This window comes from Mugil cephalus, chromosome 15 (genome assembly GCF_022458985.1).
Source record: "Mugil cephalus isolate CIBA_MC_2020 chromosome 15, CIBA_Mcephalus_1.1, whole genome shotgun sequence".
Lineage (NCBI taxonomy): Eukaryota > Metazoa > Chordata > Actinopteri > Mugiliformes > Mugilidae > Mugil > Mugil cephalus.
Window position 1 is genome coordinate 3,337,864 of NC_061784.1, and position 12,639 is coordinate 3,350,502.

General features: G+C 42.4%; 1 protein-coding gene across 2 annotated transcripts; it reads left to right on the plus strand.

Moving 5' to 3' along the window:
• The first annotated feature begins 1,150 nt into the window (after nt 1–1,150).
• Nucleotides 1,151–7,155, plus strand: pafah1b2 (platelet-activating factor acetylhydrolase 1b, catalytic subunit 2). 2 transcript variants are annotated; one of them, XM_047607356.1, is made up of 6 exons: nt 1,151–1,548; nt 1,951–2,032; nt 3,115–3,204; nt 3,309–3,425; nt 3,893–4,015; nt 4,756–7,155. In XM_047607356.1, the coding sequence occupies exons 2-6, from the start codon at nt 1,952–1,954 to the stop codon at nt 5,032–5,034; spliced, it is 690 nt and encodes a 229-aa protein (XP_047463312.1). In that variant the 5' UTR covers nt 1,151–1,548; nt 1,951; the 3' UTR covers nt 5,035–7,155. The 2 variants fall into 2 exon arrangements, with proteins under 2 accessions (XP_047463312.1, XP_047463310.1); XM_047607354.1 differs by lacking the exon at nt 1,151–1,548 and adding an exon at nt 1,596–1,731.
• The last annotated feature ends 5,484 nt before the right edge of the window (nt 7,156–12,639 follow it).

Sequence of the window (12,639 nt, forward strand, 5' to 3'; positions counted from 1 at the left end):
GTGTGAACACATATTTAAAACCATATTCCCAAGCAAATGCTTTCAACATTAAATTAATGTTTTAGAAGAGCATAAATTGCCACACATGAAGAATGTGTGTGCGTGTGTGTGTGTGCGTGTGTCTTTGTAGGATACAGTGAGAGACGAGGCCCTAGAATGCACTGTTGGTGTGCTGACAGTTGTCAGTGAAGACAGTCCTCATGAGGGTCCAAGTTCAGTAGACCTCCAGCCCATCTCCACTGCCATCATTCTGGAGGGAGGTATCGTCATGGATCGTATTAAAAACTTTCCGCAGGCGGTTTGTCTGTTATTTGGGCTTGCATATGCTTTGCATTTGGATTACCCAAAATGCATGGCAAATACACTCAACTTCATTCGGACTGCGATGCTTGGACTGGGAAAGAAAAACCTCCTGCCAAAACTGTTAACTTTGAAGAACAGTCTACTGGGTTAGTGAAGAGCTTCAGCTGTCAGATAGCACTTTCTCAGTTATGCAGCCATTAATGTTCTCCTGTTATCGGAGAAAGTTTTATGCTTTCATGCAACTGAGCTGGCGTGTTCATGATCTCAATAAAAAAAAATTTAAAAATCTATTAAAGTTAACCATGTTTTTTTAATGCAGCTGAACAAACCCAGTGAGTGTTCTTTTAAAGTATATTTTTGTGGAGTTTTCCCCTTTATTAGGTAATAACAGCTAAAATAGATAAGAAATGGGAGAGAGAGAGAAGAAGGACAAGGACCCAGTAAAGGAGATTGGTTTGTTTAATTTAAGTGAACTGAAAAAAAAAGAGTGAGTAGTAAGTAGTAGGTATTTAGTAATTCTAAGTGGGGTTAAATTTGTATCAAGCAGTCCACACAAAATGAAAAAATTAAGTTAACACTAAGCATAGCTATTAAGTTACATGAACTTAATTAAAAAATGTTATTAGAATGAAACAAAGAAACAGGGCCAATTGTTATTTCATTTATTTTGACATATTTATTCACATTTTAACATACATAAACTGCTCTGAAATGTCATGAGCAGCGCGACCGGCTACCGTAATAACGGCTGTTGTAGTCTGCGCGGGTCATGCTCACTAGCGCTTCCTATCCGGCTACCGTAATAACCGTTGTCTGCACGCAACATTTTTTTCTCATTCATAAAAGGCTACAATCAGGGACTTTTTCGGGGACAGCTTTACCCGGGGGACGGGTCATTTAAAACGGAGACTGTCCCTAGAAATCGGGGACGTCTGGTCACCCTAGATAATACATTAGTTTTACTGGGATTGATGCCTGACAAGCACGACCCAGGGATAAATTCCTATGACGTGTGCCGCTAGCTCGGTGCGGTGTTACGGCTAGTCAGGCGCTCTCCTCCTGAAACAGTCTCTCTCTGTGGTTTGCCTCCTTGGGTTGACACACCTTTTGTTGTCTCGTATAGCTGGAATCAGCTAAAGGTTGCTAGCGAGCATCACCCGCACCGACCAGCAGGCAGCGGTGCAGTAAAGCTACACAAGCTGCACGATTAACGGTTAGCCAAGGGAGAGAGTGACACCCCGCCAGGTAGTTCCTCTTTTATACTATGGAGTGATTTCTAGAATTTGTTTATGAGGGACGTGCGTGTCCGACGTACACGCAGCTATCAGAGATGCAGCCCACAATGGTCCAATCGTTAGCCGGTTAGCAAGCAGCTAACAAGCTAGGGCCAGATAAAAGCGTAGCGGGGTTAATGCGATCTGTTCTGAGGTATAAACACTTGTCTTGATAGCGAAAGTGGCCTGCTACATCCGTGTTAGGCCAGTCTGCTCCACAACCGCTAAGCTGCTGCACCGCAGCAGTGTTCGCTGTTGCTACCGTTTCGCCAACCTTTTAAACAGCCTTCTCTTGTCATGTGCAATGTTCTTGCAGTGTTAGATCTACGTATTGTTGTGTTTTCGTGTGAATAAGCGCCCGTGTCTCCTCCAGGATGAGTGGTGATGAACTGAACCCAGCTGCAGTGGCTCAGCCGGTGAACGACGTCCACGGAGATGAACGGTGGCTGTCACAGGTATGTTTAGTTTTGGAGGCGTTCACTCTTTGTTGTCATGCAGCAGAAGAATGATACTGTGAAGTGTGTTTCCCCAATAATGCATAGACAAACGCTGCATAACACCCTTAAGAAAGGCCTTGATGTACTCTTGGAGCATGTCTACATTTCTCAGTGGCATTAACTGTATATTACTTTTTAATGTAGTCAATCAAAACTTCTAATATGTAAAATAATTTGTGACATAGCTCCTCCATTCTTGTATATCTGTGTATTGCAAATTATTATATGTGATTGATCTGCACTGCTGACCTGTACCTAGCTGTGGCTTGGTTGCACAGTGATCATATTCTTGATTTTGCCTGCTTAAATCATCAGGTGATTCCATATTAAGTGATCAACGACTGGATACTACGGTTACTATAATATCTGAAATAGTAAAAGATTGCTTTCATAAAATTGCTCAGTGAGCATCTGTGATCCCACATTGCTATAGTAGTTCATCCGCCTCTGGTTATTCTCCATTTTGTGAAGCAGCATCAAGTCTGACATTGGATACTTCCTACTGGGCTTCATGTCTGTGCTGCGAACCCATGAGGCTAGATACTGAAGAGATATTTGTTTTTCAGTTGATATTTAGATGATATTCTTAATGATTTCAACATTAGTGGGCAACTTAAAAAAAAAAAGAAATAAAGCAAAAAAAAAAAAAAACATTCACTAATTACTAAATATTTGCCCTACATTTGAAGTGCAGCTCTTGTCTGGCTAGCTCGTCTAGTGGTACCTGTTGTTTGGTATGTGCAAAGTTAATCCTCCATTGCTAATAGGACTGAGCTGGTCTGCTTTACTCCAAGCTTTTAATCAGTCGTTGCACCAGACGTTTCTTGTCTGTGATGAGCTCATATGATTTTTCTGTTGGATGGCTCGTGGGTAAAATCCTGTGGTTAAGATTCAGAAAATGCGACCCAAAAGTCTCACCTCTGACAGAAAGGCCTAATCTATAATGGGTTCTGTTACAATGTTTGAATGAATGCATATTTATTTGTTTGTAATGTTTGTCACTTTACTGCATCTGCATCATCAGTTTTTATTTTTTGCAGCACACAAGATTTGTACAGGAATGCAAGGATGGAGAGCCAGAGGTGCTTTTTGTGGGGGATTCTATGGTACAACTAATGCAACAGTATGATGTAAGATATTAACATATCTTAACATATCTCCATGTTTTGTCTTGTCATTCTGTTTATTTATTGTGAAAACCTGTAAATGTAGATGTATGGCTTTCTGTCCACAGGTCTGGAAGGATTTGTTCTCTCCTCTTCATGCTCTCAACTTTGGCATCGGAGGGGACACCACCTGTAATGTGCTGTGGAGGCTGCAGAATGGAGAGCTGGAGAACATCCGTCCCAAGGTGAGATGATCCTCTTGAGATCCTCAGAGGAAGGCTGCAAATTATTCCTGCACACTTTTACGTCTCACATGCTAAACAACCTCTTGCATACATATTGTGATGGAAAAAAGCAACATCTACGCTCACTCAGAGAAACGTTACACAGACACTGTTCTTGCAAAAGAAAACACATAGCTGTCCATTAGCTCACTTTCATGAATATAGCAACAGCCAACCTTATCCCAGTAGCCCTGTTACTGGGAGAAAACACAATAACTGCATATTGGTTAAGATGATGTCGTCACAATGCAAGAAAGCTTGCATTGTTTGTTCATTAACCCTGATGAATGCTTATTTGCTCAAAGCTACTAATGGCGCTGTGTGGAGTTAATACCGTTTATCATTTATTTATATTCAGGGGTGCAAATTAGTCTGTGTTCAGTGAAAGTGAATAAAGTGTCTGTCTGTCTGTTTTCACTCTTGTCCAGGTGGTGGTGTTGTGGGTAGGAACCAACAATTATGAACACACAGCAGAGCAGGTTGCAGGAGGAATTCTTGCCATTGCACAACTGCTCACCACCCACCTCCCAAAGGCTAAAATAGTTGTACTGGTGAGTTTAGTTTGATGTATTTTCTATTGCTCCATGTTAGTTTTTTTGCTTGACAAATACTTTTCACAAATAGAATTTGGTCATATTGAATAGATTTTTTTACTTATTACTCCATGCAAGAGCTGGTAAAACATCTTAATATGTTAAGGAAAGTTGATGCTAGCAGTTAATTGTCAAAACTACCTTAATATCAGAATAAATTTCAAACATAGTCAGGATCGCAGGTGGCTTAAATCAGGGATGTCAGACATACATCGCCAAAACATAATCAAAATCCTCCTGCCAGAGGGTTCAATCAGGTTGGCAGGATGAATTTGCAAAGAACGAAAACTACATAGAAGATTTTATCTGCAATATTTCAATAAAAGTAACTGCTATTCTTAGTTTTACCACTAGGGGTCGCGCTGTTTTAGTAAGAGCTTCACATTGCTCTGTGGTAACAGAAGCAGTGTACATGTGAATGTAACAGTATTACTATAGGCCTATTGAAATCATGTTATAGAATGGGCAAATTTACTGACTCATTGTTTGAAGTAGTATTAAAACGTATCCAGAAATGCACCTCATTACATGTGTCTGAATAGGTCATTTTTTTGTCAATTTCCTTTTTTAACTCCTCAATTATGATCTACTAGTAACGCTCGCCTTAAAATTATAATAATAATAATAATTGTAATAGGAATGTTTTGATGCTTAATGTCCAGAGTGTTTATCATATCCTATATGTTTATGGTCTTCAGGGTCTTTTGCCTCGAGGGGAGCGGCCCAACCCGCTGAGGGAGAAGAACGCTGCTGTTAACGGGCTCCTGCGCTCCTGGCTGCCCCGGCTGAACCAGGCTCAGTTTTTGGACGTGAGCGGAGAGTTCGTCCACTCGGACGGAACCATCAGCCCACAGGACATGTTTGACTTCCTGCACCTGACGTCGACGGGCTACCGCACGATGGCCAAGCCCCTCAGTGATCTGCTGCTGCAAATACTGGAGGAGACGCCAGAGGAGAGGCGGGCGTCGCTGGTTTGACGGCTACGGCCAAGAAACACATTCATCCAGAGGCATGTCTCACCTGCTGCTATGGGGGAGACATGCCCCTGGTGCCTGGAAGAGGAAGAAGAGCTCACTCTTTGGGGAGGAACTGACGTGAGTGGGCCCACTCGGGGTGTGGGATCACATTCATTAGCGGAGGGCTGGGTGTGCAGAGGTGCTAAAGAGGGAGAGAGACGTCACTATACAGATGTGGACGCTGTGATTGCAGTAGTTAGCTCTATTGGGAATAAAAGATCCACTACTCTGAATCATAGACAGATACACTGAGATCATGCAGGACTGCAGTGGCACACACAGATTAATCTGGCCCTGTTGATGAAATGAGCTATTCCCTCTGTCACCTGCACCACAGAATCTTATTTCTTCCTCCATGTTTTGATTTCCTCTAAACCGTTCTCTGTGTAGCTTTTAGATTAAACACTTGAAATGTCCTGTGGACAGCATACTCACAGTTGGCAGAAAATGATCCAACATTGTACAATGTTATGAGTCTGACCAGTACACCAAAGAGCAGTGGTTCCCAAGTAGTCGCTAATAAACACGGCACAAAAGTTTGCAAACTCCACAAACCTTAAAAATCAGACAAAAGTCAGGATTCAGTGTGACATCTTTTCCAAGGTCTGCGAGTCTTAAAGGCTGGGATCCACTGCTGCAGAGGGGATGCTGCCGAGATGCACGCTGCAGTATATGTTGCAGTAAGCATTGTGCAAACATAACTCAGATAGATTTAGCTTACAGCCTAAATTTGCAAATGGCGTCGAGTTTCACACAAATTTACAGATATTCTTTGTCTAGTTCACCAGTTTTAGTTTTGTGTACGTAGCCAAATAAGGAGCACTTAGTCTATTAAATATTCACTTGTGAACTCAATGTGTAGCTCTCTTTGAAACTCTCAATATAAAATAAGTCATTGCATACTTATTTTTGCAGGTGAGGCCTGTCCACAGACCACACACATCACACTGTGTCACAGCTCAAACCTGACATTAGTGTTCGTCGCATGCATGCTTTGAGGCGAGCCTCCACTTTGTTATAGAAAGACTCGTGTTAAGTCACACGCAGTAAATATAAATCACGCTGATGGATCTGTTGGTCCGATAATCTGTAGGTCTTCCAAACCTTTTCAGTCGTTCTCCACAAGTGTAAAGCTTCCTCTGCATCCGGAGACTGTATTTACTGTATTTGTAGAATTAAATTACACCATTTGGGTCCAGAACAACTTCCTAACTGTGTCCTGGGTATCTGAGCTGAAGAACTTTCCTGAATTGAAGATTAGGGATTTCAGGCCATTGTTCCAGTGCAACGGTGCATTTGAGTATTTTTCTACAACCAGTTTAACAAGCCAGTGGCTGTAACAGTCCCCCTGCTTCCTTCTTATAATGCTACGAATATTTGCTCTGAATACATGCGTATAAAAGTGGGCCACCTTTTAATTCTCTCAAACTTTAACAAGAACAGTCTCTCTCTCCCTCTCCCTCCTAAATACATGGATAAACTGTATTTTCCCATAAGCACCTCTTCACTCGACCTCTCGGCTTCTCTTATTTGCTCACCCTGTTGTATTTATAGTCACTCAGCCTCGCCACCCGGAACTCCTGGCTTTCTCCACATGCTATAGTTAATGAATATTTTTTAGGAGTAAACGGTAGCCACGTGGTTAAACTGTAATGAACACTGCTATGCTGAGTATTCTCAAGCTAAATGCTAGAAAAGCGATTGCAGGTCATGTAAAGAAACCCATTTGTCTGTGAGCTTTTGCTGTAGCTCAGTTCCGTTCGAGCTTCGAATAATCCGACGTTACCGCTGTCTTAAGCTCTGCACAGTTCCGTGATGTGTTATATTATAAATAGTGTAAGTGTGTGCCTTAAGTGTTCAAGAGGACGGTTGTGTACAGTATGTTTGCTTACTGGATTGTGTATGTGGGGACGTGCGAGTGTCCAGAAATGACCTCAGCTGCACATGAGACAAGATTGAGAAGCTGGTGTTTGAATGGAGGGTCCAGACTGTGCGTGAGTCTGTGTTTGCTGTGATACAGTATCGACTCGTTGTCATGTTAATGAGGTAAAGCATTCCAATAAAAAACAAAAACAAAAAAAACAAAACATCATGGATCCAATCATGTGATTTTTATTCTGGGTCGTTAGCAAATTACGAGGTATCACATGAGGGAGGGATTGAGTCCAACTAGGGCTGAAGATTTGAAAACTTAATGCAATTTGCAGCACTGTACGCAAGCATCACACTCTTCCTACAGGGGGAGCCGTTTCATAAGAGAACCAAAGCGAAACAGACACCGATAAGAGTCACCGCTTGCCTCTTCTCTTTTAGCCAGAGAGTTCCTTATTGCTTGTTTAATTAGCTTCCCCTGAGTTTATCTCTCGAATGTTATAATTGTTAAATAATAGTAGTAACTCTTCAAGGCTCATATAGATTCTTAAAATGTCCTCATTAATCACTAAGTGTGCTGCAGTGGATGTGATGGCTGCATAAAAATACCTATTCAATAAACCATTTGCTCACTCTAGACGTTTTCTCTCATTAATTTTAACAGACACTCAAAACTTTCCCAGCGGAGAACAAAAATAGTTGTCTCATCCGGAGGCTTGTGCTGCAGACTGTCTCCCGAGTGTGAGCTCTAAAGTGCTGCCAACGCATTAAACTCTAAACATGTCTGAAGCATTAAAATTAAACACGGGAAACTTATACATGATCTCGACATGCTGCTAAATCTGAATACCTTAATGTTGCCTTAAGCCCTAAAACTGCTCATGTGGACCATAAATTGAATATCTGACTGTTTGAAAATGGGGAAACTTTCTAATCCCAGCAGGCTTTGACACACAAGAAGTTAGCTGAAATCTACTTCTGGCCTTCAGTCCCTGCTCTACTGACCTGTTTAATATGGGGACTCTGCTCCACTTACTGTAACATCTGAAGGCCAAGGGGGAAAAAAACATAAAATCCTGATTAGATATATGTTTTGGTATGTATGACCCTGTTAGGTCAGGGTTTGTGATATGATGCCAAGTGTGATAAATGGAGCAGTTGCTACAACATGCTACAGGGTATTAAACCTATATTTCATCTGCTGCGGACAGCGGCATAGTTCTATCCAAGGGACGGAGTTAGGCTTCGAAGACACACAGCTTTGATCATCAGAAAGGTTTTATACAATGCCCATCCTGCTGCTGCTGGTGCTGTCTTTAATTTGATAAACTGTCCTTAATCCCTCTCTGATAACAAAACCAGGCTTATGAATGAAACATGAACATGCTCTTAAAATAAGTCTCATCATGAAACAAGTGGCTTTGTTCCCTTTGTCTAAATAAGTCAAATTACACTCATGGGGTTCAGTATCTTTGATCGCACAATGTGACTCATATCTTAATAACGGACTTCGTCTTTTTATGTGCCAGTGTCATTTGAGTTTACTTTCCAGTCAGATTATGTCATAATGTAGAAGTTGTTGTCAGGATGAAAGAGGAAGTTCGGAAAAACCCCTGGAGAATGCTTTAAGGGGTTTTACTGATTTTGCTGCAGAGCTGGGATCCAAATGTGGCAGTAACCTGCATCAGCCAGATGAGGGCCCTCATGAACTCAGTCACCGTAGCAGATGACATCAACTCCAGACTGAAGGCCACATCACTTTAAAGGTGCCACTCCTAGTCAAAAAAAAAAAAGACACTTAACGCCTTTCTCAGCGGCAGAATAACGTGCAAGCTTTTTCTAGTGTGTTGATTAGACTGAACTGCGGCTCCTGGAGTGTTGAATGGATGGGTGTCGGCAGGTTACACAAGACAGAAATTCATATTAGTCCTCCCATCCCGAGCTTTCGGAACTGCTTTGTCTTTTTCTCGTGTTTCGACATCTCGCCTCAAACCAGCAGCAGGGGAAAACACCTGCCTAGCGACTCGCATTACCCACCATTTACACCTGATACTCCTGTGACCTGCCTTTTTCACCATCTAACCAGCCAGCGTGCCCGCGTAAAAAGCGAAGGTTGTGTGCTTTCATACCACAGCACCTTCCTCCGTGGTTTCTCATCAGCCACATTCATGCCTGTGAGTCATTCACCCACACACACACACACGTATATATTCAGTCTCCATGTTAACCTCAGCCTGGAGGCAATGTTTATCATATCTGATGAGTCATGATTAAACATTTGCTTTTCAACACATTCATGAATGGGTTGTCAACATAGCACATTTTACCTTGAAATTAGAGCTCGGCTGGCTGTGTGTGTGTGTGTGTGTGTGTGTGTGGGTGGGTGTGTGTGGGTGGGGGGGCTTAATTTGCCCCTGGAGTTGCAAAAAGAGCCGCGTTACCTGCATTAAGACTTGTGCAACACCACCGACACGACGCTTCCAGAGGGTCTTTGTGCTCTTTGACCACTGACCCGGTCATCGAAATTCATTTATACTCATTGATTCCTGCACTGCACCTCTCGATAATTGTCTGTGTGTGAGCTAATTCAGCAGGTCTTTGGTCAGGGTCGGCCTGTCCTATTTTACTCCCTCTGCCTTTTTTACCCAAGGTGATCATTTTTTTCGACCGCAGCCCTATATGCCGTCACTCAGTGGCCTCGAGTTGACATCACCCAGCTGCACACAGTCCCAAGGAGCCTAACACCGCTCTGGCTGTCATTTAATGCCGGAAACCTTCTGCAGACAGAAAAAGTGGAAGCTGACTTATTGGCTTTTAAGTGTGGTTCTGGGCCTAATCGCCAGCAACACTTCACTCAGTTCACTCACATTTATAGTGCTGCAAACCTATTATCTGTTTTTCTCACATTCTACTCACAAGGATTCTCAGTTGTCCTCACCATTTTGTTGCGAGTTTTATTCGCCATTGTCGTGACTGTCGCTGCCCGATAACCTCTCACATCCCTCTTTGACATTGTGCAAACCAAACACACCCACAGGGCACATAACAAGATAATTACCCTCTCATTTATGGCGAGGCATCTATTATGAGACCAATCATTGTTGTCAAAATAAAAATAATATGTACCCAGGGTTTCCCAAAAATAGAGATCTGTGTTGAGATGAAGGACATTCAAATCTGCGAACACTGCCACTAATGATGCAGTCGATATGCTCTTGGGAAAAGGTGTAAATCAGGGGAAAATACCCTGCTCTGAAATAAACTGAAATAAAATAGACTTTGTAGCGAGACTGCTGGCTAAGATCGTACTGCCGTGTAGTGCCTGACAAGGGTGTGTGAAGGATGCTGTGTAAGACAGCACAGACAGAGCAACCCGTAGGGGTCACTAGTGCCGCAAAAAGACATCATCTCTCACCAGAAGCCCCCATGTCAGAAGCTGAAGCAAGGGTCCTGCAGTCATGTGTGTACGACAGCATTTTCCATTGCATCACTCAGTGACCTGACTTTACCAACCGTGGCATTAGTTCCAGCCTGATAAATAGACTGAAAGGTTATTTCATTTATTTGGATCTTGAGGTTTGAGACAGACATCTTTAATGTGGTGGTTCCAACATTTCAGTCCTGTTTGATGTGGAGACCCCTGTAAAAACTGTATTGAAAGAATTCTGGGAGCAGCAAAACAACTATTCTGCTAACGAATGGACAATAATTTTCATGAATGGCATGAATCTGTAGACAGCAGGACACAGTGAAAGGAATTGGTAACTTTGCTGCAGCTCTTCATCTAAAAGCTCACTGTGGCTGCTCCTTCTTGTTTCGTTGCCTTTATTTTGACATTCGTCAACAATAGTGTTGTGTATCGACGCGCTGAAGAAAAGAAGTGATCACCGCTGACAAGTCTTCTCTTGCATTTAAAAAGGTTTATTGCATGAAAGAACAATATCAAAAACTGTTCCTGAATCTGAGGGACCTTCAGGTACCAACTGTGGAATCCCCTGTTCCAACACTCTCCTTATATATAGTATCTTTTCTCCAAAAACTCCACATTAATGAACAACAAGTCCCTAACCTCTTACAGCCAATATTTTACAGAGTAATTAACCTTTTAACCTTTAAATAATGAACACATTTCAGAAACCCAGAAAAAGGAATGGGAGCAGGAAGAGGACCAAACACTACAATAGTTAAGCTAAACTCAGTGCATGTGTTGTGGCTTCTTCACAGTCAAAGTGAAGTTTTTGCCAGTAAATAAGGAAGCTCTGTCACCTCATGGCCTCTGCCTTTCCGGTGGTTGTGTCCTGTTGCTTCATTTCTTTATCTCTTCCATTTCCCCACGTTGTCAAAATAAATCTGTCCTTAAATTACCCTGAATTTACAGTTGCATTTACAATGCAATAAACTATTTGTCCACCTTCTCTCAATGAATGATTCCCTCGTCCCCGTCCTTTAAAGTCACTGACATTCAGTCCCTCCTCACGCAGGGTGTCCCATTGCACAACCCTCCTCGTCCCCACCTTCACCACTCCGTGGTCAATAGAAGCCTTCGTCAGAAGTCTCCTTCAGCCATCTGCCAAATCTTCCTCACACCCACCGCCAGCGTCTAGACTCTGGCTGAATCTCACGCTGGTTGTGGAAGATTCAGCTCCATGACAACGTTACTCTTGGCGACAAACAGCCAAACTATAACCTTGCATGTTCGTGTTTCCTCAATAAATGTTCATTCTTCACCTACTTGATCTCTTCTCATTGCGATGCTTCCAAAGCTGCAGCAGTTGGAAATGTCCAGTCTGCGTTACCTGTAAACTCTGCGTAAAATGCGTCAGTCAGCATCTGATCATATTGTTGCTCTCATCAGTGGGTCACTGGCACAGTTGCCGTTGTCGTGCCTCATTCAGAAACACATAGTGACTCAATAGACCACTACATGAATGAAAATATTTATTGTTGCCACTTAAAATTATCCTACAAAACGTTGTGTAGAGTTTGTACAGACACATCTTTATGGTCGTGTCTGTGTTCTGCGTTTTATCCTTCCTCTTGAGACGCTACAGAAGAGAAACTCTATTTCCTAAATTTTAAAATGTCCTGCACATGACCTCTGGGTGTCGGCCCTGGAGTGAACCATCTCCCGTAGCCGATGTCTGAGTTGATGAAGGGGTAGAAGGTGTTAAATCGGCGTCACCATTCACATTTTCCCAGGCAGTCTAAGGGCTCAACCTGGCATTTCTCCAATCAAAAGGTCGCTTCTCTAACCCCAAGTCTATCATCACCCCTGCTATGCCCCTGTATGGCAGGAAGCTACATTCCAATGTGGTGAGGCCAGCAATGTGTTGGTGTTTCCACGTTTTCATTAAAACCTTGATGGAATAAAAAAAAAAAGAAAAATCCTTGCGTTAAAAATGCTGTGCACCACAGCACTGATAGAACTATACCGAAGAAATGTTGTGGAGATTGAGACTCAGATAAGGACGAATGCAGAGGAGGGCTGAGTGATATGTTTCTTTTAGCTTGTTTTGCTAATAATTCAAAAGTGACAAATTTGTTTTTTAGTTTCATTCATTTCCGACGCCTTTCATTTCGGTATGTCAGATTTTATTATTATGAGTTATCACCTTAAAGTCACATGTCGCTCTGTTTCAGCACTTTTATTTTCTTGCACATCTGAGCAGTTATACGGCCATCTTCCTGGAAGCG

Coding starts and splice junctions, on each gene's coding strand:
- pafah1b2 (XM_047607354.1), top strand. Junction 2,033..3,114: donor ATGAACGGTGGCTGTCACAG/GTATGTTTAGTT, acceptor TATTTTTTGCAG/CACACAAGATTTGTACAGGA. Junction 4,016..4,755: donor AGGCTAAAATAGTTGTACTG/GTGAGTTTAGTT, acceptor TATGGTCTTCAG/GGTCTTTTGCCTCGAGGGGA.